This window comes from Lagenorhynchus albirostris, chromosome 3 (genome assembly GCF_949774975.1).
Source record: "Lagenorhynchus albirostris chromosome 3, mLagAlb1.1, whole genome shotgun sequence".
NCBI classification, from domain to species: domain Eukaryota; kingdom Metazoa; phylum Chordata; class Mammalia; order Artiodactyla; family Delphinidae; genus Lagenorhynchus; species Lagenorhynchus albirostris.
The window spans coordinates 517,312-543,430 of NC_083097.1; the positions used below are offsets into that span (position 1 = coordinate 517,312).

The window sequence follows — 26,119 nt, forward strand, 5'->3', positions numbered from 1 at the left end:
GGAGCCCGCGAGCGCGGGGCCGGCCACGGGGGCAGCTGTGTGCGCTAGACTTTCCTTAACCCAAGGGGGAGGTGCCGCCGTAGCCATCGGGAAGATGGGTTTCCTGCTGCGGGTGGTGTCGGCCCCGCAGGCCGGCCCCAGGGCGGGGGGGGCAGCGTGAGGAAGCGTCCCAGGACGCCACTGGCGTGGCTTCTTCTGCTCGGTCCGCCTCCCGTCTGCTCCTGGGCAGTCTGCTCCTGGGCAGTCCAGCCCCTGACCGGCTGGGAGGGCTGGACCCCAGTGTCCTGCCGCGGGACGGCTGTGCGGGGCGCTGGGCTGTCAGGCAGGCGGAGACCCGCGGCGGCTGGGCAGAGGATGGGTCTGGGGAGGAGTCCTGTCCCGAGTCCACGGAGAGGAACCGGCCGGCACTGGAACACGGGCTTTGCCATCTGTGATCAGCTTAGTGCCCACAAACACTCTGCACGTTCAGAGTTCTCTGCAGACGCGATTCCCCAGGTGACTCTTGCCTCTGGAGGGAGGAGAGGAGCCCGGGGTGGGGCCGGCCTCCTGCCTGCCTTCCCCCAGCCCTCGGGCCTGTTTCCTGGTGGCGGATTGGGGGCCTGGCCGGGCAGCTTCGGATCCCCAAGTTTTAGAAACTTCCTAGACGGCAGCGATTCACATCTTCGCAGTGAGCCCCGGATGCCTGTGCTCCGTCGCTTCCTGGGTGATCGCGCGGTGAGGTGCCTCAGGACGAAGCTGCCCGCAGAGGCCACCGCCATCCCGGGGGAGCCCCCCGTGCGAGGGGCCGTGTCGGCTGGGAGCGCTGGCCTGAGCCCCTGTGTGGGTGGGCAGGTGTCCCAGGTCCAGCTGTGACCAACGCGCCTGCCGTGGCAGTGCTGGCCTTTCTCACGGCCACCTGTGCCGTGGGCCAGGCCGTGTGTCCTCACCGGCCTGCTGCGCTGGACACAGGACAGATAGTGGCAGGGTGGTTGGGTTCCCGGGAAGCAATCCCTGGGGGCTGCCATGGGCTTTCCCCGGGACCGAAACCAGGACCACAGGGTCCAGAGGGTTATACGCCGGGCTGTGGCCATGTCCATGCAAAGGGACACACCGCCAAGGGCCCACTGTGACAGCAGGAGCCCCACCCCCACCCCGGCGTCTCAGAGAAACCAAACCCCGCAGATGCTACCGGCCTCGGGCCCTCCCCTGGCCTGGTCCTGCCCTGCGGTTTCTGCACTCCTGAGCGGGGAGGACAGGGCAGGCCGCTCACGGAGGCTCCAGAGAGGCCAGAGGAACAAGGAGAGAGCCATCGCACTACCCGCAGCCTCTAGCCCAGGGCCCCCGGGTTCTTCCCGGGTCGGGGCGGGGACACAAGGGCCGCTGGGAGGGAGTCACAGAGACAGGATATTCTAAGTCTTCCCTGAGCCGTTCTGAGAATAAACATGCATCACTGTTTCCTATTTCTTCTCAGAGAAGTGAAATGAACTGCCCTTAGTTTCCATTTTAAAATCTTGTGACGTCACACTTGGAGTCACTTTGGTCGACAGAGGCTTCTTCCTTTGCACGGCAGCCCTCAGCTTGGCGCCCACCCTCAACGCAGACCTGGCGGTCGGTTTGTGCGTCTGAGCACGTGTGCGTGCATGCGCGGTGTGTGCACAGTGTGTGTGCGTGCATGCGTGGGTGTGTTTGTGTGCTGGGTGTGCAAGCGTGCACTGTGATGCCCGCCTCCCACACCTCCGTGGTGCTCTCCGGGCCCCACAGTGCCCTGTCTGGGGCTCCCTCTGCTTTATCGGTGCTGCTGGTTGGTGCCTTGGCGCTTGCGGGTCAACACCGCCCCGATAGGGTCTGCCCACCAGCTCCTTTAAAACGCCCCCTTTGCTGCAAACCAGTGGCCAGTGTGGTCTGGCCCCGAGAGACACTTTGGAAAGGGCCATCTGCCCACTTCCTGGCGGGCACGAGGCAGGTGTGTTAGGAAAGGTGAGTCGGGGCCAAAGCTGGGGTGGAGGGGAGTGCGGGCCCGGGTGGGAGGGAGGCAGGCCTGGAGCCTCCGCGGCCGCCCAGCCCCAGGTCCGAGTCCTGCCTGCAAAGCACAGGAATGTAACGAAGTGTGAGGCGGTGGGGGACCGGACGACGGGAGAAGGCCCCGCCGGCTACTTGCCCCCCTGCACCTTCTGGTCGTAGGTGCCGGCGTGCTTGTAGCCCGGCACGTAGCCCGACTCGTCCACCAGGTCCACGCGGCCCGCCCTGCCCTTGCCCCTGCCCGACGGGTCGAAGCGCTCCTTGTGGGAGCCCGTGAACTTGGTGGTGTCCGTGAGCCGCGACACGGTGGGCGAGGAGATGGCTTTCTGCAAGAGAGCGGGGAACGAGGTTAGGGAAGCCGCCAGGGCGAGTCCAGCCCAGGGGCCCAGACCGCGGACGGGGGCCGCCGGCGCCCAGGAACCACGCTTCTGCCTCCTCTCCGAGACCCGCCCGCCGCACTCACCGTCACCCCCGAGATGATGGGGGCCTTGCCCTCAATGAGCCGGTGCACCTCTCGGACGGCCTCCTCGCTGCTCTTGTCTTTGAATCTCTTCTTGGCCAGCTCCTCCAGTGCCTCCTTGAACTGCTCGAATGAGATGGTCCTGCAGGACTTGCCCCTGCAGGGAGAGGGGGCTCAGGGGGCGCCCACCGGGCCCAGGCAGGGGAGGAGGCGCTGAGCAGTCACTGGGCTGGGACCCGCGCCCCACCCAGGGCCCCGCTGACATCGGGGGACCCCTCACCCCACCTCTTTCCCACAGCCCAGAGCGAGTCTGCCATTAAAACACAGAACGTGCCCCTGCCCCGCCCTGGTCTGCAGCGTTGCACCCAATAGTCGGTTGCCATCGGCAATGGCAGCAAATATAAATCGTCTTGGAACAAAGTTGAAAGGAAGCACGTCCTTTATGAACGACTGACATCAAAACACATCGTGGTCTGGTTCTAAAGCGGGCGAGCGTGTGGCCTCCATCAGAGGGAAAGTCAGGGTGAAAAGCACGTCAGATCCCGTGGCACAGAGGCAGCTGCAGTCCTGGCTGCGGCCACCGGCCTGTGCGGGGTCGCCAGGGGGTGGGGGGCACGGTCCCCACTCAGGGACAGGACTGGGGGCCGCCTCCCCGTGGCCGGGGCCTGACCAGCACTGGGCGGGCTGGGGCACAGCCGGGACCCGGGAGCAGCTCCTCCCCCGGAGGCATCCCACTGCTGCCCGGGACCTGGTAGGTCATTCTCGCAATTTCTTTCTCCTCCCTCCCTCCCTCCCTCCCTCCCTGTCTGGCTGCGTTGCTTCACGCGGGCTTTCTCTAGTTGCGGTGGTGAGCGGGGGCTTCTCATTGCAATGGCCTCCCCCATTGTGGAGCACGGGCTCCAGGCGCGTGGACTCAGTAGTTGTGGCGCACGGGCTCAGCTGCTCCGCGGCATGTGGGATCTTCCCGGACCATGGCTCGAACCCATGTCCCCTGCGTTAGCAGGCAGATTCCCAACCACTGTGCCACCAGGGAAGTCCATTCTCACAATTTCAAAATGGCTCTAGACTGGCTCTTGCTCTCTACGAATTTTAACTGAAAAACACTTCTGCCACTTTGGATCTTCCCCAGCTAATCCATCCGGTGAGGCTGTCAATGTTCTACAGTAAGAGGAGGTGGGGGGAGGTGCCCGGGGACAAACAGAAAGGCTGCCTGCAGAAGCCAAGGGGTCGAGACAGTGCAGCCGACTGCACCCAGGGGACCGGCTGGAGAGGCGAGGGCAGAGTGGGAGGGGGCTGCCCCCACGTCAGCACCGGCCGCAAAGCCACAGGGACGGCCGCAGAGCGGCCACAGGACAGTCAGAAACAGGCCACGTGTAAGGGTTTTTGACAAGGTTGCATAAGCCAATGAGTGCAGGTGGAACTGTCCTTTCAGCGGCCGGAGGCTCTGCACAGAGGAAAGGGCCTGGCCTGTGCCCCACGCCGTCTACGAGGTTAACTCAACTGGCCCACAGTCCTGCATTTCTCATAGACCCCGAACCATCCAACTTCTGGATAAGTATCCCAGTGAAACTCTTCGTGACCCTGGCTTAGGCAAAGATTTTCTCAGGAACGACCCCCCAGAAACAGCCAATAAAAGAAAAACAATGAACTGGACTTGACCAAAAATTTTAAAACCATGCTCTTCAAAAGACACTGTTAAGAGAAGTAAAAGGCAAGTCACAGATGGAGAAATCTGATAAAGGGCTTGTATCGGAAATACACAAAGAAGAACTCATACCTCAACAACAAGAAAAAAAACCCAATGTAAAAAGTTGGGCAAGGGCTTCCCTGGTGGCGCAGTGGTTGAGAGTCCACCTGCCGATGCAGGGGACACAGGTTCGTGCCCCGGTCCAGGAAGATCCCACATGCCGCGGAGCGGCTGGGCCTGTGAGCCATGGCCGCTGAGCCTGCGCGTCCTGAGCCTGTGCTCGGCAACGGGAGAGGCCACAGCAGTGAGAGGCCCGCGTACTCCAAAAAAAAGAAACAAAAGTTGGGCAAAATATTTGAACCGGACACTTTGTCAAAGATCTACAAGTGCAAACCAGCCCGTGAAGGACGCTCCACGTCACTGGGCACCGGGGAAATCAGGTTAAGCCGGGATGTGGCCCTGCCGCACACCCACTGGGACAGTGGAAGAAAGCCAGATAAAAGGACACCACGGTGTGGAAGGGTGCAGGCGGCAGCATCCCCCAGAGGTGGGCTGGCAGCCCACGCACAACCCCGCGACCCCTCCTGGGTCTCACTCGCACGTAAACCTGTGCGTGTGTATTGCTCTCCTATTCGTGGGTTCTGTTCAGTCACCAGGACTCCAACAGCCCAGCGGTAAGCGATAAACATGCCTCAGGACGTCCCCTGTGCATGCCGGGACTCACAGGCACTTGACACGTGAGCCTGCGGACACGGGACGTGCTGACCAGCCAGCCCAGGGTCGGGAGACAGCGGAGGGAGGACACAGCCGCAGGGGCCATGGGGAGGACGACCGAGTCGTGCACCAGCGAGGCCACGTGGCCGGTGGTGAGCGGAGCCCGAGAGGCTTGGACGGCTGTCGGGAGGGGCACCTGCACCGCAGGCCTCATCAGAGCCCCCGTGTCCGGCGGTGGGTTCCACCCCTCAAAGCCTGGCTGCGACGCCACGGCGGCTCTGAGGTCCGTGGGCTGGGCCGGGGGGATCCCTTGGCCCAGCTGTCCCGGGCAGCGTGGTCCTGGCCTTGTCGGGGCGGGGAGCCTGGCATCCCTGCTGGTTGCTGACCCGCGACGGCCGCGGGGCCCCGCTTGTTTGTCCTGGGTTGTCCAAGGCGCTCCTGTCTCTATTCACGGACGCCAGGCCTGACTGCCAGCCTGGTGACCGGCCGCTGGGGCACCAGGCACCACCAGTGTGAGTCACTCGGGCTGGGGGCGGGGGCGTGGCCGACGGGGCCTCCATCAGAGGCCGCATTCACATGGAGTGGGCGTGCGGGCCCAGGGCGCTGACCTGCCTGCTCCACCTGGCGGGGCCGGGTGTCCCCGCGTGTCCCCACCGTGACCGCCAGGCAGGGTCTCAGAGCCCGGGCTGGGCTGGCAGGGAGCTTTCCCCAGGGGGCCCCGTGGCCCCCGCTGGAAGCAGTCCCTGGGGAGTTCTCGAATGACACTGCCAGCCTCTTCCCTGGAGACACGTGATCACTTTACACGGCTCCCCACACACAGGGAGCCTGTTCTCCAGAGCGCACAGAACTGGAGGGGGTCCCCCTACCAGACCCCCCCTCCTCCTGGCTCAGCACTGGGGCCAACCAGTGCCCTGCTCAGAAGGCTGTTGTTCTGCTAGAAAGCTGGCCCAGCAGTAATGGGGTCACTGGTCACACACGAGGCCCCGTGGCTTGTGCTTCCCAGGCCCTGTGTCCCCAGATCTCCAGGCCCAACACAGGGCAGGCAGAGGGCTGAGCCCGGCCACTCCTGAAGTTCACCAGGGGCACTCGATGCCAGGGATCTGGGCGGGGTGGGCGGTAGGGTGGGCAGCGCAGCCCTCCGAGGACAGAGGTCTGAGTCTCCAGGGCCAGCGTCATGAAGGCAGCTGGACTTCGGCTAACATGTCCTAGGACGGAGCAAGGGGCCCCCTCTGGACCACAGATAACATGCCACTTGGGGGCTGGAGAAAGCTGACTCTCAGGCTCCCCTGAGCAGCAGAAGCTGGGACCTGGGTGACCTGTCCAGAGAGCAGGAAGTGGGATCTGGAGGGGGAGACCCAGGCACCAGCGAGGGTCAGAGGAGGGCGCCTCCGGGATATTCCCATCAGACGCTGGGCCAGCGGGGCTGTGCGGTTGCCACGGGAGCGCTGTCTGGAGGACCTGGGTGCCGCGCGAGGGTGCAGTGTGATGTGGCAGCCGCCCACTGGGGCCAGGCCTTGGGGGCGGGCGGACGCCGGCTGCTGCTGGGCCCCGGGGCCACGCTGCCGCCCGTGTCGGGCGGCCTCCAGGCCTCAAGGGCAGCTGTGACCCCACAGGCGGCTACTCCCCAAGCAGGAAAGAGCGTCCTAAGTTCCTCCTGACTTCGCGAGGGCCTGACGCAGGCTGGAGGCTCGGATGGGTTCTGGGGACAGATGCACTTGAGGTCATTGAAACCACCTCTGGGTGTTTGGGGAAGGCCATCAAAAGGCCTGTGTGCACTGGCGTCCAACACCGATATCAGCGGTTTGAGGAGCCAGCATGGGCGGAATTGCCCGATTCCTGCCCCCCAAGCCTTGGCCCTCTGTAGACACGCCAGGCAGGCCCCAAGGAGGCCGGGGCAGAAGCCGCTGGGTGCCCTGCACAGCTTCGGGCGGCCGGGAGAGGCCCCGCGGAGGACACTGTGAGACCCCCAACGCCACAGCTGGAAGCACGTGCTGGGACCAGGGCCCCGAACGCCGCAGCCTCACCCACCAGGCTGCGGGGAGGGGCAGGGCAGGGGCGGGCGTCAGGCCCTGAGCGGGCGCTGGGCCCCGCTGGCGTGCCCGGGGCCGCACAGCGCACCCGGCTCTGCCCGCCGCTCCCGAGGCATCCCGCCCGGCCTGGGTCTCTGCACCGATGCGCCGAGCTCTGCGCTTCAGAAGGTTCCCTCCGCAGCCCGTGCGGCAAGAATGGGCCGCGTCCCCGCCCCGGCGTGCGTGCTCCTAACCTGCAGCCCACACAGGGCTCCAGAGTCACGGGAAACGCCACCATTGGCCAGGAAGCCGGCGAGTGGGGGCCAGGAAGGCCAGCAGAGCCCCCCTCCGCCTCTGGCCTTCCCGCCTGGGCACACACGCAGGGGACCCTGCGGCCCACAGACCCCCGGCGGGACTCATGGGAACGGGGTCCTGAGTTAATTCCTCCCGCCCTGGGGCCGCGGGGCGGGGCCGGGGGCAGCCCTGGTCCCGGAGACAGCAGTCTTCAGTCAAGGCCTGGGGAAGAGCTGCGAGAAGCCTGTTTAAAACTTAACACATAGTAACACGCAAACAAACAAGCGCTCCCATGACGACGGGCCTAAACAGAGGCTGCAGATACCGCGCTGGCGGCAGGGCTGCGGCGCCATGGCAACCGCCCCAAACAGAAACAGCCGTCGCCGTCGGCGACCCGTGCGCTTCCGCGCCCACGGCTCCCGGAGCTGAGGCGCTTCTGCCGCGGCTGCCACCTGCAGCGGCCGCGGTCCCACGACCCGCGCGCCCCACGCTCCTCAGACCCGGTCCCCCAGCGGTGGCTCCCAGCCTGTCCTGCAGGACCCCACGACCCGACTCAGGGCACCACCCCCCGAGGCCCCCCCAGGGAGCACTGTCTCCCTCTCCGTTCCCAAGGGAAAGGTCCCCCGCTGCACAGCTGGGAGGTCCGGGGGACCCTCCCCCAGAACAGGCTCTCCCAAGTGGGACACAGGTCACAGGGACCCCACAGGGAGTTCAGGTCCAGGAGGGCAGAGGGGGAGTAGCCACAGGCTGGTCTTCACTCTGTCTTGACCACGACCCCTGGCCGGGCCGGGGCCGCAGCCGCCCACTTCCCGCGCCGGCCCGCGCCCAGCGAGCCGAGGCAGAGACCCTGGGGCCCAGAGCAGCCGGGCTCTGAGGTGGGGCCCCCGTAGTGCCTGGGCGCCAGGGGCCAAGCCTCCTCCCTGAGTGTCTGAGCAGCGTCCTGCCCTCCAGAGCGGGACCGGGACCAGACGGGGCTCCCTCTCCCGGGCCGCAGGAGGGCCCGTGTGCCTCCACTGCCCGTGCCTCCACGCACGGGGTCTCCAGGGCCTGTCCAGGGCGTCTGTCCTCCGGGTGAGCCGCGACCAGCAGAGTGGAGACCTGAGTTCTACCTGTGTGTGCATGCACGTGCACGTGTGTGCGAGTCTGCGTGATGCCTCGGGGACGCTGTTGCTCTTCTCAAGGTGTGGTCACAGGGTGTGAAGGGCAGGAGAAGGGGGAGGGGGCGTGTCGATGCCCAGACCACACGCCCGAGCCCGTGTGCACACGCGTGCAGACACACACACGGACAAGCACACGGTGCCCACCGTTCGTCACCCCCGCTCTTCACACGCGAACGTCCCCCAGAGCTGAGGGGAGCGGCGCCACAGACGCCCACCTCCCGGCCCGTGCCCCTGCCCCCAGCAGCCCCCCACGGGCCGGGCCCTGCCACCTGAGACCCCTCAGGCTGCGGCAGCGTCCCTGACCTGGGCTCCCGGCCCCACTGGGGCGTGTTCTGGTTCAAACTCCCGGGCATCTTCTTCCGGGCGGGGACGGCGTCCTGAAGCGTCGCCTCCTGGCCGCCCGAGAGAACGCGGGGCCCCGCTCCCACCCCCCGGTCCCAGGCGCACACGTACTTGATCTTGCTGAAGACGATGTCCACGTCGGTGATGGTCACGTTCCTGCCGTCGATCACCTGGCAGTCCCTGCACAGCTTGGACCAGTTCTTGCCATGCATCTCCTTCCCGGTGGCCCTGGTGTCCCCGTGCACCGCAAACCTCCGGAAGGCCTCCTCCAGGGCGCTGAGCTCCGGGCCCGCGGCGGCTGCCCCCTCACTGGCACCCTCCGACTCCAGTGACAGCCTCTTGGCTGCCTTGTCCTTCGCGGGGTCCCCTGGGGACTTGGGGGGCGTCTTGTTGGCGGGCTTGGGGGGCTTGGGCCTGCTGTCAGCCATGCTACTGGGAGGAAGCAGCGAGAGGTCACCTGCTTTGGCGGGCGGCTGCCCAAGGCCCCCGCTGCCCGCGGACAGGGGCTGTGGCCTGCCAGGGACAAAGCGTCCATCTGCTGCAGGACACGGCGAGGCCCCTCCAGCCCTGGCGCCCTGGCCGCCAAGTCCCCGACAGTCAAAGCCTCCAGCACAGGGAGGCATGAGCCAGCTTCCTGGGGGCTCCCCGAGTGACGCATTTCCGGGCATCGGTGGGGTGACACCATCCTCGGGGAAGGGATCCAGAACGGTCACACTGCTGCGCCCACCTCAGCGCCCGGCCTGCTGACCAGGGTGCCCCCCACCCAGGGGGCCGAGCAGACGTGTAGTAGGAGAGGGAAGCCCCAGGCGAAAGCAGGGGTCTGCGGAGACTCCGAGGGCCGGGGGGCTGCGGCCCGGGCCCAGGGTAGGGGGGCTCATGGTGGGGGGGTGGCTGATGGCGTCAGGAGCCCAGTGAATGCCCAAAGCTGGGCCCAGGTCCCCACGGGGCTGAGAAGACCCCTCCACCTCCAGCAGCTCTGGGGAGCCGGGAGCTGAGCACCAACACCCACCCCCAGAGTCATGGCTAGTGGTCAGCGGGGGGAAGTGGGCAACCTGGCATTGTGGGGGTCCCGAGCAGGGCCCTGCTGAACTCAGGACCTACAAGTTCCCCAAACAGAAAGGGCAGTGCAGCTCAAGAGGCTCAGTGGCTGGTGAGGATGGTCCAGGACCCCGGGGCTCAGGGCAGGGGGACACGACTGGGGATGTGGTGATGAGCTCCAGGAGCCAGCTCTCCATCCTGGGCTCCACGTTTGTGCTTAATAAAGTAACTTGAAAATTACTTTAACAAAAACAACAGGAGTGAGACCCTACACGCAGATGGGAAGCTCTCCAAGGTGACTTCCTGTTGTGGGGAGAAGCAGGACGGTGGGGGGAGCAGCCGATGTTGGAGCCATCGAGGACGAACAGTACCCACGTGTGGGCCTGCACCTCGTGACCAGGCGTCGCTGTGGCTGGCTGTGGACGCTCCCTCCACGTGACGCTTGTCAGCAGCTGGTCCCCGGGGTGGGACCCGGGCCAGGGGTAGGAGGAACAGGTGGGTGGGCAGGTGAGGTGGGGGAACTGTGTGAGTGTCACCTGGCCAGGCCCTGCTGAGGCACGGCTGACCCCGCGGGCTCCGGAGTTGGGAACTGATGAGGGATTCACGGTGGGTGTGGGGAAGGACTGCATTACCGATTTGCACTGTCAAATGAGGGTTTGGAGAGAGCAGGGCAGCTGCAAGGTGGGCTCACAGACCAGAGTGGAAGGAGACGCAGGACGGGCGGACCTGGGGATGCCTGCCCCAGAGTGTCCACCAGGCTCCAGGGACCATCCCACCACGGGGGCCCAGCCGTCTGCAGACACCACGTGATCCCCTGGCCCACCAGCCCCTCACAGGCTGTCCGCGCCCCAAAACGGCGCCACGAGGCCTGTGTCTCCAAAATGACTCTCCCTGGCAACGCCCTTAAGACGCGACTGTCTGAAGAAAACCTATAGAAAAGGCGACCCAGGACAGACCTATATGCCACAGGCCCAGCTTCCGCGCGCCATCAGCACACAGCGCCCCAGCCAGGAGAGCTGGGGATCCATGTTAGCAATGTACCTGCAACAGGGCCGGGGTGCCCGTGAGCTGGGCCGGGTGTGCCCGCGAGCTGGGCCGGCTGTGCCCGCGAGCTGGGCCGGGTGTGCCCGCGAGCTGGGCCGGGTGTGCCCGCGAGCTGGGCCGGGTGTGTCCGCGAGCTGGGCCGGGTGTGTCCGCGAGCTGGGCCGGGTGTGTCCGCGAGCTGGGCCGGGTGTGCCCGCGAGCTGGGCCGGGTGTGTCCGTGAGCTGGGCCGGGTGTGTCCGTTAGCTGGGCCGGGGTGCCCGCGAGCTGGGCCGGGTGTGCCCGCGAGCTGGGCCGGGTGTGCCCGCGAGCTGGGCCGGGTGTGCCCGCGAGCTGGGCCGGGTGTGCCCGCGAGCTGGGCCACGTGTGCCCGCGAGCTGGGCCGGGTGTGTCCGCGAGCTGGGCCGGGTGTGCCCGTGAGCTGGGCCGGGTGTGCCCGCGAGCTGGGCCGGGGTGCCCGCGAGCTGGGCCGGGTGTGCCCGCGAGCTGGGCCGGGTGTGCCCGCGAGCTGGGCCGGGTGTGTCCGCGAGCTGGGCCACGTGTGCCCGCGAGCTGGGCCGGGTGTGCCCGCGAGCTGGGCCGGGTGTGCCCGCGAGCTGGGCCGGGTGTGCCCGCGAGCTGGGCCACGTGTGCCCGCGAGCTGGGCCACGTGTGCCCGCGAGCTGGGCCGGGTGTGCCCGCGAGCTGGGCCGGGTGTGCCCGCGAGCTGGGCCGGGTGTGCCCGCGAGCTGGGCCGGGGTGCCCGTGAGCTGGGCCGGGGTGCCCGTGAGCTGGGCCGGGTGTGCCCGTGAGCTGGGCCGGGGTGCCCGTGAGCTGGGCCGGGTGTGTCCGTGAGCTGGGCCGGGTGTGCCCGTGAGCTGGGCCGGGTGTGCCCGTGAGCTGGGCCGGGTGTGCCCGTGAGCTGGGCCGGGTGTGCCCGCGAGCTGGGCCGGGGTGCCCGTGAGCTGGGCCGGGGTGCCCGCGAGCTGGGCCGGGTGTGCCCGCGAGCTGGGCCGGGTGTGCCCGTGAGCTGGGCCGGGTGTGCGAGCTGGGCCGGGTGTGCCCGCGAGCTTGGCCGGGTGTGCCCGCGAGCTGGGCCGGGGTGCCCGTGAGCTGGGCCGGGTGTGCCCGTGAGCTGGGCCGGGTGTGCCCGTGAGCTGGGCCGGGGTGTCCGCGAGCTGGGCCGGGTGTGCCCGTGAGCTGGGCCGGGTGTGCGAGCTGGGCCGGGTGTGTCCGTGAGCTGGGCCGGGTGTGCCCGCGAGCTGGGCCGGGTGTGCCCGTGAGCTGGGCCGGGTGTGCCCGCGAGCTGGGCCGGGTGTGCCCGCGAGCTGGGCCGGGTGTGCCCGCGAGCTGGGCCGGGGTGCCCGCGAGCTGGGCCGGGTGTGCCCGCGAGATGGGCCGGGTGTGTCCGCGAGATGGGCCGGGTGTGCCCGCGAGATGGGCCGGGTGTGCCCGTGAGCTGGGCCGGGTGTGCCCGTGAGCTGGGCCGGGTGTGTCCGTGAGCTGGGCCGGGTGTGCCCGTGAGCTGGGCCGGGTGTGCCCGTGAGCTGGGCCGGGTGTGTCCGTGAGCTGGGCCGGGTGTGCCCGTGAGCTGGGCCGGGTGTGTCTGTGGGCTGGGCCAGGTGTGCGAGCCGGGCCGGGTGTGCCCGTGAGATGGCCAGGTGTGTCTGTGAGCTGGGCCGGGTGTGTCTGTGAGCTGGGCCAGGTGTGCGAGCTGGGCCGGGTGTGCCCGTGAGATGGCCAGGTTTGTCTGTGAGCTGGGCCGGGTGTGTCTGTGAGCTGGGCCAGGTGTGCGAGCTGGGCCAGGTATGCCTGTGAGATGGCCAGGTGTGTCTGTGAGCTGGGCCAGGTGTGCATGTGAGCAGGGCGAGGTGTGCATGTGAGCTGGGCCACGTGTGCATGTGGGCAGGGCCAGGTGTGTATGTGCGCTGAGCCAGGTGTGCATGTGAGCTGGGCCAGGTGTAAATGTAAGCTGGGCCCGGTGTTGTTTTAAAGGCAACAGCAACTCTGCCTCTCCTGGTTCCCCTTCCTTGAGCAGAACACAGGTCTGCACTGAGACTAAAGGTGGAGTGTGTGTTCCTGCTTCCATAGGTGTGAACGCACCTCCAACCCCTGCTCCCCCAAACCAGCTCTCAGCCCCTCGTTCCCAATGCCCCTCCTCATACTGCCCATAATCTACACCCTACCTGCAGACACTTCCTGCGATCGGACCAGGCCTCAAGCATCTTGCCCCTTGGGATCCAGGTGCCTTCCAGCCCCCGGGGCCCCTTCCACCTCCTGGGTCCTCTGGGCCCGAAGCCCCGGGCGGGTGTTGAGTGCACCAGGATGGCCAAGGCTCGCTGGAGGGCAGCCTGGGGTGGGGGCTCGGGGGTGGCGTGCTTCTGGGGGGCAGGATGTGGGCCACAGGATGCGCATGTCGGGGAGCTGGGACCCGCACAGGGGACTCCCCACCTCCCAGGCCCTGAGGGGGCGCTGCTCAGGCCTCAGGCCCCGTCCCGCCGGCCTCCTTGACGCCAAACCTCCCGGAACTCAGAACCCTGCTCCACCTCACGCCGAGCAAGCTGGGCCGGCGGCACGGGGGAAACGCGGGACACGGCCCGGCCACGGCGCCCGGACCCCACCACAGGCTCTGCCGGGTCACCGGGCATCGCACCCCAAGTCCGGGACCTCCCCGCAACACAGCCGCCCCACTGGCGAGCCCCCTACTTGAAGGGTCGGGGAGCCGGGGGGTCCAGAGGCCTCAGCGCGCTGTGGCCGCCGGGGCGCCCTGGGGGTGTCGCTGACGATGCGCTAGGGCTCGACTGGGGTTCTTGTCACCGACCTCGTCCTAGAGGCTGCTCGGGACCAGGAGACCGGCCCGCAGGTGGGAAACGGCTCCCGGGACAGCGGGCGCCGCAAGGAATCTTCTGGGGCCGCAAGCCGCGGTGGGAGCCCTGGGCTCTCGAGCTCCTCAGGCGTCCCTGGCCCTCGGCCCCGTCGGCCCGCCCCACGTGCCGCCCTCCTGCGCTCTCAGGGCCGGCGTGATGCCAGCGCCCTCCAGATGTCTACACCAAGCTGGGCCCAGGGGCGGCACCCTCCACCAGGGCCGAGAGCCCAAGTCCCTGAGCCGTGGCTGCGCCCGCTGATGTGATACCGAGGCCTGGGGTCCAGCTGAGACCCCGCTTCCGCGCAAGAACCACACGGGCCCTGGAAATGCCAGGTTCCCGAGCATCTGACAAACTAGCCCTCCTTGGACCTCGACGGAGCGCCTGACGCTGACCGGGCTGACAGTCTGCTGAGCGCACCTGACCTTGGCTGTGCAGGGGCCTGGCCACAGAACGCCGCTCGCCGGATGCCGCCGGACGCGCGGAGGCAGCCCAGAGGCTCTGCGCCAAGTGCGGGAAGGAGAGGAGGAGAGAGTGCAGGGGAAGCAGGCGCCTCCCAGGGCAGCCCAGCCCCTTCGGACGGCTCAGCCCACCGGGCCCGGTCCCAGGACTGATGCGGACGGAAGGGGCGAGGGCATAACTGCAGCAGCTCCCAGGTAAGTCCCAGGCACAGCTGCTCCGGGGCCGCACAGGAGGCCAGGGCGCCTGGTCAGCCGGTCCCGGGGAGAACCTCCTTGACCCCTGCCGGGTGGGTGCGCTGTACCCGCGCAGCCAAGATGAGGTGGGCGGGTGAGGGTTAGGACAGAAGATGCAAAAGACCAAGCGGCCAGAAGCCGGGGGGGATGGATGCCGTCGCCTCCCCCTCCTCCCCTCCGTCCACCAGGGCTCAGGCCCCCAGGTCGGGGTCCAGCTTCGCCCTCGGTGCAGCCCCTGGAAGAGGCACAGCCTCCGAGTGAAGAGCGCGAGCGGGAACAGAGGCGTCGGGCCTGCACACCCCTGGGCCGCCGGCCCGCAGCTCTGCCTCTTTATTCCAGAGTCCCTTCGAACACAACACAGCCCTTTGGCAACTGTTCACATTTTAACCATAATACGGCCACTACTCCTCGGCTGCCCAGCACTCGATGTGAATGACCACTCGTCCCAGGCAGCGGGAGCCTCCCAGGCGGGCACAAAGCGGTCTCTGAGTGCCTGCCCCGCAGAGCAGATGGTCCCAGGAGTCTCAGGCGTGGATGCAGCCCTGCCGCCTCGGCGCTGCCTTTCACGGTCCCTGCAGGGCCCCCGACAGGACGGGACGAGCGGCCACACCGTCCAAGCAAGATGCCACTCGGTCCCGGGTCACACGCTTCAGGCCGTAGGCCCGGAAAGGCCCGTGGGGCTGGGACCTCCTGCACGGAGGCTAGGCCATCCCTCGGGGCAGCCTGGGAACCACAGTCACAGCCACACTGTCCCCTGCACCCAAGTCAAACGCAGTTTCTCTGGGACGAGAGGGAAGAAGGTGGGTAGCTGAGCGGGCGCCTTCCTGGGGGCCGTGGCCATCCTGCGTCCCGCACCGTCCTGCAGTGAGATCACCGTGGGAGCCGCACCCTCGGGCCTCCTCGGGGTTCCTGCTGGTCGGGCTGGCGGGGGAGGGGACGGGGGCGGGGGGAGTAAGGGGCCAGGACAGGTTTGCCACCCCAGCCCCTCAGAAGAACTGATGCGGACAGCAGGAACTTCTCTGGGTCACCACGAAGCTGGGGCTTCTCGGGGGACTCACTCCGTTGGGACCCTTGGCCTCCCAGGAACCATATCCTGGGCCCCCCAGTTCCCCGGTCCCAGGGCCGGTCTCTACTGTTTGTCAGAATGTTTCTTACAAAATCCAAGAACACGGCATCTGCAGCCAACCTGGGGTCAGGCGGGCCCTGTGCAGGGCACGTGTAGTGGGTGAATGGTGGCCCCGAGCCAGGTGTGTCCACGTCCTCGCAAGGTGGAGGAACCTTGTTTGGAAGAAGGGTCTCTGCAGACACCATCAAACTAAGGATCTCGAGATGGGTCCACTCTGGACCAGGGTGGCCCTAAGTCCATTGACAGGTGTCCTTACAAGGGAAGGAAGAGGAGACACACAGACACAGAGAAGCCACGTGAAGACGGAGGCCAAGACGGGAGGGACGTCGCCACAAGCCCAGGGATGCCCGGAGCCCCGGGAGCTGGAAGAGGCAGGAGGGACCCTCCCTGGTGCCTCTGGAGGGAGCGCAGCCCTGCGACACCTCAATCTCGGACTGGGAGTCTGGACTCAGAACTGGAAGAGGACACATTTCTGTAGTTTTCATTGAAAAGTCTGTGGTCCTTTGTCACAGCAGCCCCAGGACCCGCACACAGCAGGGACACCAGAAGGGGGTCCCTGCCCCAGAGAAAAGCGCCTGCAAAGGCCCAGAGGCGCGAAGCCTGGGCGGCGGCACAGAACCCAGAGGCGAGAGCGGGCAGAGGGCACTCCCCGCAGACAGGGTCTGGCCTCGAGCTGGCGTGCACGTGAGACCCTCAACAGGAAGTCTGTTAGCTCCAGGAACGTGGAGCTGCCCGCGGATGGCCTGGCCTCTCCCCGACGGCAGGCACCCTGCGGTCACCACGTGCCCGCACGGCAGGTCCTGGCGCCAGGCCTCTCAGGAGCCCACAGCGTGGAGGGCAGGCCGGGGCCCGGGGAAGCCAACCGCAGGGCCAGGAAGAGCAGAGGGGCCTGCGGGGAAGGGCCGCTGCCTGGGTCTGACGGCTGGCAGGTGGGGGACAGCGTCGCCTGCGGGCCGCGAAGCCTCTCCTACCCCCAAGCAGCCGACACAGGTGTGAGGCGCAAAGCCAGAGGCAGCCCGAGGGTCTCCGAAGTGGTCTGCAGCCCAGCCCTCACTCCCCGCCCCCGCCAGACAGCTGGGAGGCTTCCCACCAACTACGGGGACTGAAAAGCCCCAGGCCACCCAGCCGGGAGGGCAGGGCACTCTGAACAGACCAGCCCTGCCCTGGGGGTGGACGGACGGGCGCCCGGGAGTCAGCGGCGGTCAGGCCGGCTCCTCTCAAGCCCCAGCGTGGATGCGGGGATCTGGATCGCTGGTGCCCCAAACACCGGCAGGACACACACAAGCACTCCTGAGGAGGAGACGGCCACTGGAGACGGAAAAACACAATACACACATGACAGAAAAAAAACACCAGGCCCAAGAGGGGGAACAAGTGCCAAGAACTTGCAGAAACAACAGGAAGCAGAAACGACGAGAGGTTCCAGTTACTGGAGCTCAATCAGACACTGAGCTCAAAGTAACTACGTGCACCGTGTGCAAAGAAGAAGTGGGCAGTGCGCGCCGTGTGCAAAGAAGAAAAGGACAAGATGAGGAATTCCCGCAAAGAACGGGAGCTGTAAGGATGCAGGAGGCAGATCTGAAAAAAGAACACCTTAGAAATTCTAGCCCTAGAAAGCACAGTAACTAGAATTCAGAACTCAGTGGAGGGGTTTCACAGCAGAGCAGATTAAAGAACTCGTGGATCAGAAATACCCAAAAGAAAACAGCCAGACGTGGTGGAAATGTGTGTGTGCGCACATGTACATACCTATGTGCGTGTGCACGCTGTACACACATAGGAAAATCGTATGTGGGTACACCATCATATGTGAGGTAAGCTGACATCTAAGAAGTTAGGAAAAAACCTCAGCAAATCAAGGACAAAGGCGTTAGAAACAATGAAGATAAGAGTAAAAATTAATAAAAAAGAAAACGAATCTATAATACAGAGGACCAACGACATCGAAAGTTAATGCCTTGCAAACACTGATAAAATTGATAAATACTGGGGACGTTAATCAAGTAAAAAAAAGGGAAAGTCAAAAGTATCCAATATCAGAATGGAAAATGAGGACATCCCTACGAGCTCTACAGATATTAAGGGATTAAAATATAATAAGAGAATATTATAAACAATTTTAGACCAACATGTTTGATAATTTAAATGAAACAAATTCCTAAAAAGAAAACAAAAGCCATTTTACCAAACAGTAACAAGAAGAAATATGTTCTTATCATTGCTCTTGTATTTATTACTAATTCTTATAATTATTGAGGGTTTGAATTCTTATTTAAAACCCTTCTCACAAAGAAAACCCCAGGCCTGGATGACTTCACCAGCAGATTCTTCCTTACATTGAAAGAAGAAACAGTGTCAGTCTTACAAAATTCTTCCAGAGAAGAGTAAAAGATGAAACACGCCACCCCGACTCCTTCTGGCTAAAATAATCCCGGTACCAACACCTGACAAGGGCGTTACAAGAACAGAAAAATCTACGCCAATCTCACTTACAAACACAGATACAAAAACCCTAACCAACATATCAACAAACTGAATCCAGTAATAGGTAAAAAGGATCAATACCTTATAATCAAGTTTGGTTTACGCCAGGAGTGCAAGGCTCGTTTAACATTAACTTAATAGAATTCATCACGTAACACAATACAAAGTGAAAATCGTATTATCAGCTTAATAAATGCAGCCAAAGCATCTGATGGATTTCAGCATTTATTCACCGTAAAAATTCTTAGCAAGTTAGAAAAGGAAATAAATGCCTTAATTTGATAATGGGTACCTACGAAAAGCTACAGAGTCATCACACTTTGAATATTGAAAAGTTTTCTTTTCAAACTGGAGTAAGAGAGAGACGCTTGCCTGCTATCACCACTTCTACTCACTGTGTCAGTGTGGTAAGATAAGGAAAGGAAATAAATATGATATAAACATAGAAAGGAAGAAATAAAACTGGCATTATTTGCATTGCTATGACTGCGTACATACGAAATCCAAAGGGATCCCAGGAAAACTATTAGAATCAACGCGAGTTTAGCAAGGTTTCTGGATACGTGGTCAACATGCAAAAATCTATTCTATTTCCATGTAGCAGCAAAACCAGACGATAAAAGGTATTTAGAAATACACCATTTAAAAAAAAGTGAGGAAGTATGAATTACCTAGGAATAAATTTAACAAAAGATGTGCAAGACCGTCGACACAGAGACCATGAAGCGTTATTCAAAGAATAGTGATATTATGAACATGGATTAAGTCTGAAATACAAAGATGTCAATTACCCCTAAATTCATGCACAGTTTTAATTTAATCCAAATAAAAATTCTAACACTGTTCATGTCTGGGTAGCGAGACAAGCTGAATGTAAAATACACACGAAAAGGCGAAGAACCATGAATTAACCAGCGATCTTGAAGGAAGAACAGGGGGAGGATTTGCCCAGCGGTTTCGAGACTCGCTGGAAAGTTCTGGAAAGGAAGCCAGTGTGGCGTGTGGTCCTGGTACAAGGACAGAAAATAAACCACCGGGCAGAAGAGAGCCGCCAGTCCACCCGCACAGGTGCAGAGACAGTGTGGACAACAAAGGTGGTCCTGCAGGAAAAGCGGGGAAGAAAACTTTTTCAACAAAAGAAGACGGGCTGACTGAACAGACACACGGAGAAAAATGGAAATTAATTCAGGCACAGATTGAAGCAGGAATGGCAAAATCATGAAGCCTCAGGAAGGGGATGCTTGAGAGTATCTGATGTCCTGGGTGGGAAAGACTCTCTACACAGGACACAAAACCCACTACCCCTAAAGGAAAAGACTCTTAAATGGTACCAGATTAAAACTCAGAACTTCCATTCATCAGAAGATACAGCACTAAGGAGTGAAAAGGCAGCTGTCTCTTACATTGCCGTCTCCAGAGTCTAGAAAGAGCCCTGCGGATCCACCAGAAAGAGACAGCTCTAGAGAAACGGGCGAGGGACTCGAGCAGGCCCGGCACATCCAGACACCCAGGCACCGGCGGGGACGCCCGGCTTCGTTACCTTGGCCCGGAACGCAGGCGTTGGCACGCACCCTCCAGACGGCCACCCGCCAGGAGGCCACTGCGCCCTGCCCGCTGCCGGCGGCTGTGGAGCGCGGCCGCCAAGGGGCTTCAACTCCGGGGAGCCGCCGGTCCCATCGGCTAAGACGGGGCGCCGAGGGCCCAGCAGAAACATTCGCGCGTGTTCTCCGAGGAACACGCAGGGGGGCTCCAGGCAGCCACGCCAGAGGATGGAAATAACCCCAAGGCCCGTGGCCCACACAAGGGATCAGCGGACGGTGACGGGTTCACGGAACGGAGCGTGCGCCGGCTCCACGCGGTACTGCCCGAAACGCGCCAGCATGGCAGAGCACGTGCTCTGAGGTAGGAAGGCTAAACACTTAACCGGAGGGGGGGTCAGGGTCAGGTAGGAAAACCACAGCAAAAGCACAGCCCCTCCCCAGGAACGGGGGGGGGGCCAGCCACAACCCCTGGCAGGAGGAAGAAGGCGCGGCCTGGGACCTCCGGAGGCCTGGGGGCCGAGCAGCCAGCAGGGCCAGGGCGGGGGAGACGAGGCCCAGATGAGCTGCGGCAACCGCCTTCCCAGGAAGGCAGCTTGGTGCTGGCGGCTCCTCCCAGGCTCCGAGGCCCACGGCCCCCCGCACCCAGAGGCAGTGGGAGTGTGAGGCCTGAACGAGGCCCCCGGAGGATGCTGGCTTTTGTGACATTCCCGCTGGAGCGAGAGCTTCCCGGGGCTGACCTGGCCGGGCTCACCTGGCACCTGATGCCTGTTGAACAAATGGGTGCAACAGGGTTACAGGATGAGACCTTGGGAATGTGGCCCAAAGAGGGGAGACGGTGCTGGGACAACTGGACACAGGACATGCTGGGGACACAGGGGGACACTGTGCCGTGGGACACAAGGCGATGGGCAGGAAAGGGGTCCAGGTGTTCTTAACTTTTAGGCTTGAGAAAAGGTAAGGACCAGTCCTTCCTTTTCACAAATCTGATTAAGAAAAGGAAAAGTGGGCACGAACGTGCTCTTCGGAGGGTGAGCTCACGCTCCCCCTGCTAATGGGGGGGTCGCAGGACACACTTGGGCTTGGTACCGAAGTCAGAACACCATCATTTCCTCACACCCCGTGAAAGACTTTCTACATTTCTTCACCAAAGAAGGTCCTACATTTGGACATTTAGACATTACATTACAATTGAGCTTCACTGCATGTCACTGCACGTCCCGTACAGTTAAAGGGGAAATCTGCAAGCTCAAAACAGCCTTGCTTCCCTGTCAGCAAACGAGATTTGGAGACAGCGTGCCCATCCCTGTGGGGAGCTGCCCCTCCCCCATATGCCCTTCTCGGGGGGCTGCAGATCACAGAAGCCGCACCCTCCCCTGTCACCCCAGCAGGGCCAATCAAAGCCGTTTCCAGGAGCTGCCATGTGGATACGGCTGAGGACGCTCCCCCTCCGAAGAGGCTCTGCCGAGCTGGGGCTCGTGGTGGGTCGCTGTGGGCTCTGGGGGTGCCGGCTTTGGGGACTCCATGGGTTGTGACACCGTGGTTACCTCCCCACCCAGAGAGGAGGCTGGTCTCCCCAGGAGGGGCTGAAGAGTGCGGCGAGCCCACATGGGGCGCTGGAGACCACGTCTGAGCCCCAGATGCCGCTGGGCCCCCCCCAGGCAGCTCCCCACCTTCCTGCCCAGGAAACACCTGCTGCTGAAGCAGTAGGAGTTGGGCGCGTGTCAATTCTCCTGCCTAATCCCAGCATCTGTCTGGTCCAGGGTTTTGGGCTCAGGTGGCCTCTGCACGGTGCCCAGCACCCTCGGTCTGGGGTGGTTTCCAGATGGTGCCAGGCTGGGCCCAGAACACGGACCTCCTGACCCGGGGAGGCCCTGATACTTCAAGGTGCAGTGGGGGCTGTGCCTCATGGCCCCAGTAGCCCCAGATGGCGTCTCCCGTACATGCTCCTCTGGCCTCACAGCAACATCACCAGCTATAAATAGCCCTGGCGCTAAGCCAGCAGGCCTCTCCCTGAGGAAGCTTCTAATTCTCAGCCTCTTCTGCAGGGAGCGGCTCCACTGCCCACCAGGGAGGGAAGCCACGAGGACGCGGCCCCGGAGGACAGTTTGGCTGCTCAAAGGTTTTCTCTTAATCCTCAACCAGTGACGAGTGATTTTAATTTTCTTTACGAAATTCTCCTGTGATTTGCACATTTCCCACAATGAGCATCTATAACCTTGTATATCGTTAAAACAGCTTATTTATTGCAGCTTCAAAGGGTTCACGAAGATCTCAGCCAAACAACGCCGAGGAGATAAGAATTCGGCCAACACAACTTCCTCTAATCTCCACCACTTCGTCATTCCAAAAAGATGGAGAAGAATTTTTTAATGTAGTACATAAATTAGGGTACCTTTCTGAGTCACAGATCCTTCCGGAAGTCGTGAAGGCCCTTTCCCCAGGAAAACACACGAACCCTTGCGTGGCACGCATTTTGCAGATGCCCCCAGGAAATTCACCAGCACCCCCTTCCCCCATCGCTCATCACTGAGCCCTGGGATTCCAACCATGTGGTGGGAACAGGGGCTGGTGCCAGAGGAGGCATCATGGAGTCCAGTTTAAGGCACTCGCAAGGCGCCTGTCCCAAGGCCCCGCCCCTCCCCCCTTTCCTGCCCGCTCCAAGCTCTCCCTCCCCAGCCCCATCGCTCCATCCCGGATGTGGTCCTAGTGCACTTGGAGCTCGGGTCAGGGTTTACTGATCACCTCCTAGGCGGCAGGGGCTGGCCCAGGCCCTGGGGAGGCCACCCCCAGCACACCCTCCCTGAGAGACTGGCCACAGGGAGTCCTGGGAGGTGGTGGGGGGGGCCGTGGGAGCTAGGTCTTTTATCGTTTACAAACGTCAGATGAATTAGCCGGTAAATACACAGACGGATGACAGCATAGCCAGCTTAGCCTAAAAAGTGTCCCATCATCAGAGAGCACAAAACGCCTATCAACACAGCAGTCACAGAGAAGGTTTTCTTCCCACCTCATTTCAAGGCTTCATTTACATAACTGAAACCGCAGAATAAAGGGCTTCTCTGGATCCTCCTTCAAGGGCGGGGCACTGGTCCCCAGGGGCGTGTGGAAAAAATACACTGGCAGCCAACCTCTTTATCTTGATTGCCGGGTTATGTGCCCACATGCGATAAGAAAACAGAACACCCCTCCGGGGATGCTTCTGGATTTGCAAAGTGTAGGCCTGACCCTCTCACCTGCACCGATATGGCGACGTTAATGCCGGACCGAGAGGGGCGGCCGAGTTCTCGCCAGAGGATCACGTACATTCTCGGCCCGTGGACACAAACGGCCCTTTCTGTGGCCCTGGGTCTCCTAAAATTCGTGCTGTATGACAGTGGCTTCATTTCAAACCCTCTAAGCCCTAATGTCCCGCCGTCTCGCTGGCAGCCGCCACCCCAGGCCTGGGCGTGTGAACGGTGTTTATGCAGCAGGACACGGAGAGGGAAGGGGCTGCAAGGGGCTTCCACTGTCGCGTTACGCACCGACGCGAAGAAAGGCCAAAGCGCCTCATTTAGGGCCCAATTATAAACCTGTCCTTTTCATCTCCGGTCGCTCCAGCCCGCGCCCCCGCGTCCCCAAACCCGCGCCCGGACGCAACCACGGGGGCCCGAGCGCCGCGCGGATAGCCGGCAGCTCCGGGGCGCGGGGCGCACGGACGCACTGGGCCTCGGGGAAGGGGCGCGGGCGGGCGCCGGGAATGGGTAGCGCGCCCCGGCCTGCGGGCGCAGGTGGCAGGAGGAGCAGGGAGGCCTGCGCGCCGCGCCCCGGGACGGAGCCCCGCGGCCCCTTACCTCGGAGATGCGGCGACTGCAGCGGCGGCGCCTCCGCGACTCGCGCGCGAGCGACCCGGTACCCTGCCTGCGCTCGCGCCGCAGCTCCCAGCCCGCCGGCTCCGCCCCCGGCCTCAGACCCGCCCCCAGACCCGCCGGCGCGCCCCCTGGCTCCCAGTTTCCGCGCCCGGTCCGCCCCACGCCCTGCCCTCCCCGCGCTCCCATTGGAGAACCCGTCCCAGGACCCGCCCCCAAGCCCCCACTGGCCCCCTCTCGGACCCGCCCCCCCAGGCCCGCCCCGCACTCTCTTGGCGGCTCCGCCCCGCGCCCTCCCTCCCGGGCTGCCTGGCGCACTGAGGCCGTCAGAGCGCGGACCCTGCCTTACAAGGCGGGTCGGCGCTGGCCCCAGGGCCACACGGCTCCGCGGGGCGGGGTGTCGCCCGTGCGGTCCCACCTGGCCCTCCGGGAACCCGGACGCGGGTCGACGGATGGGCGCGAGGACGGGCCTCCCGGCTGGGGCGGCCGGGCGCTGGCCTCTCTGCGGAGACGCTCGGGCCAACGCTGGGGTCCGGGGTGGCCGGGATCGGGCCCCACGGAGGGGAGCAGGGTGGGGCGGGGAGTGGGGCCGCCCCGCGAGAGTTTGGGGGACAGTGGGAGGGTGAGGCGAGCGCCTGGCTTGGGTGGGTCAGAGGCGGGGAGGCGGGTCCGTGCCGGGAGGCGGGTCCGTGCCGGGCCCTGGGCGCGGTGCGCAGCTGGGACGCCTTCCCGGGGGCAAGCGGCGGCGCCCCAACCCGGGCCCCCACTCCAGCTGGAGGCGGGCCATCTTCCTGCGTCCGACCGGGGCCTCCGCGGGTTACCTGGGTGAAAGCAGCAGACCTCAGAGCCTCTTCCAGGGTCTCTTCCTCTCTCTTCTCGGTACACCTGCTGCCTCCTCTCCACCAGGCAGGCTCTGCGACAGGAGGGGTGGGTTCGGAAACAGGGCGCGTCCCCGCCTTCACCAGGAGGTTGCTCAGCCGAAGGTTCTGGGGCCGGGGTGACAGGGAGGTTCTAGTACTGAGACTTGGGGTGCAGGGGCCTCCCTCTCTATCCTCCAGGACCCCCTCCAGTGGAGTGAGCCGCCCCAAGCTGTCCAGATGCCCGGGCTCCGGGGGGAAGTGTGGCCTCTAGCGTCACTGCTGTAGTACCTGGAGCTGGCCAAGGAGCCCACCGCAGGCCCTGTCCTCCCCTCTTGGCTGCAAAGTCCCCCACCCTGAGCCTTATACATACACACCTCCATGGCCCATCTGGCCACAGACCTCACTTCTCCCCCCCCACCCCAGGCTCTGTCCTCCGTCCTGGCTGCAGAGACCCCACACCTGACCCCAGGCTCTGCCCAGCTCTCAGGTCTCTTCTGAATCGGAATTGCGGGGAGCAGCTTCCAACTTCACCTGGGATTCCGGCCGGGCCAGGCAGCAGAGGAAGCCGGGGTGCTGAGCCAGAGAAGGGGTGACAGGTGCTGCTGTCCAACAGATCGCCCGCCCCTGGGAGAGAGGATGCGGTTTTCTCGACCCTTCGGGAACCAGGGACAGGCAGGCTGAGCCCGCCCGTCCCCACCGTGGTCCTGGGCTGAGGTGCCTTCCTCTCAACCCCTCTGGTTTCTGCTCCTGCTGAAAACTGGCCGAACATGGGCTTCTATTTCTCGTTTCTCTGAAAAGTTTCACGCTCTGGACACCAGATAAGTCCAGAATCTTAGAGTCGGAAGAACAGGGAAAGCAGGGGGCCCCCCGAGGCGCCCCCCGTGACCTGCGGTCCTGACTCTTTAGGTTGAAGCTGGGCTGCACCTTCTCTGTCCCCCACAGCCCCGAGCACCGCTGAAGTTACTGTTAACGGTGCAAATGAAAGAACGAAAAGCACTCCTCATTATTATGTTCCCAGCGTCGTATTAGCCAAAAGGCGAGCATTCAGTCCACTTTTCAAAACCCGTGCAAGGGCTGTGGCATAAATGTGTGGGTTTGCTGATGGCGGAACTGCTCTGGGAGCTGAGTGCCAGACTCCGGGGGCAGAAATGTGTGAGGGACAGTCATCGCAGAGGCGGGGCCCGGGGGACGGGACGGGCTCCCAGCACTGCCGCCCCCACGAAGGGGTGGCTAGAGCCACAGCCCACGTAGTCACGCCCCACGGCGCAGGCGGCCAGAAGTCAGCCAGCGGGGTTGCCGGCTGTACCATTCCTGGAGGCTACCACTGGTCGTCTGTGAATGAGATTGTGTTTTGAGTTTACAGCATAGAGTCAGTCCTGGCCACACTCAAAAGATGGCCTGAAATAGTGACATGGGCTCTTACCTTCGCGATAGGATGGGACGGCAGGTTCCATCCTGGTGTGGGAGTCAGAGGAGCCTTCTTCCAGCGCTGGCTGCTGGACCAGCGCACCCTTTGTGGGGGATGACGCTGCCCCTGGCCCTTGGTCCACTGACGGGACCTGGACAACCTCCGTCTACACTCCAGTTATCAAACCCCAGCTCGGGTTGGCACATGCACGTCTGCACGGTGGCCACACGGAGGCTGCCCGTGAGCAGGATCGTCTGTACTTGTAAGACACTGTGCTGGTTTTTCAGGGCCACAGGGCAAAGGACCGCATGCTGGCGGCTTAACCCACAGAAGCTTTCACAGTCCAAAGTCAAGGTGTCGGCAGCCGTGCTCCCTGCAGGGGCCTGGGGACCCTCCCTGCCTCTCCAGCTTCGGGGCCCTCCAGGCATCCCTGGGCTTGTGGCCCCATCACCCTGACCTCGGCCTGTGTCTTCACGTGGCCTCCTCCCCCGTATCTGTTTCCTCCCTGTGTTTCCTAAGGACAATCTCGTGGATTTAGGGCCCACGAGGGTAATCCGAGGTGCCCTCCTGTAG

The 26,119-nt window shown here is 63.5% G+C and overlaps 1 protein-coding gene across 4 annotated transcripts; it reads right to left on the minus strand.

The window, feature by feature from the left end:
• Positions 1 to 1,952: 1,952 nt before the first annotated feature.
• Positions 1,953 to 24,196, minus strand: TPPP (tubulin polymerization promoting protein). 4 transcript variants are annotated; one of them, XM_060145972.1, is made up of 4 exons: positions 24,100 to 24,196; positions 8,776 to 9,093; positions 2,462 to 2,615; positions 1,953 to 2,324 (listed from the first exon to the last, which is right to left on the minus strand). In XM_060145972.1, the coding sequence occupies exons 2-4, from the start codon at positions 9,090 to 9,092 to the stop codon at positions 2,130 to 2,132; spliced, it is 666 nt and encodes a 221-aa protein (XP_060001955.1). In that variant the 5' UTR covers position 9,093; positions 24,100 to 24,196; the 3' UTR covers positions 1,953 to 2,129. The 4 variants fall into 4 exon arrangements, with proteins under 4 accessions (XP_060001955.1, XP_060001951.1, XP_060001952.1 ...); XM_060145968.1 differs by lacking the exon at positions 24,100 to 24,196 and adding an exon at positions 23,264 to 23,356; XM_060145969.1 differs by lacking the exon at positions 24,100 to 24,196 and adding an exon at positions 23,264 to 23,315 and having other exon boundaries at positions 8,776 to 9,096.
• Positions 24,197 to 26,119: the final 1,923 nt, after the last annotated feature.

Bases quoted from the DNA above. Each gene is read 5' to 3' on its own strand.
- TPPP (XM_060145972.1), bottom strand. From the start codon at position 9,092: ATGGCTGACAGCAGGCCCAAGCCCCCCAAGCCCGCCAACAAGACGCCC. The intron at 2,616-8,775 runs GTACGTGTGCGC...CTCTCCCTGCAG, and splicing joins ATCGTCTTCAGCAAGATCAA to GGGCAAGTCCTGCAGGACCA. The intron at 2,325-2,461 runs GTGAGTGCGGCG...GCTCTCTTGCAG, and splicing joins CCATCATCTCGGGGGTGACG to AAAGCCATCTCCTCGCCCAC.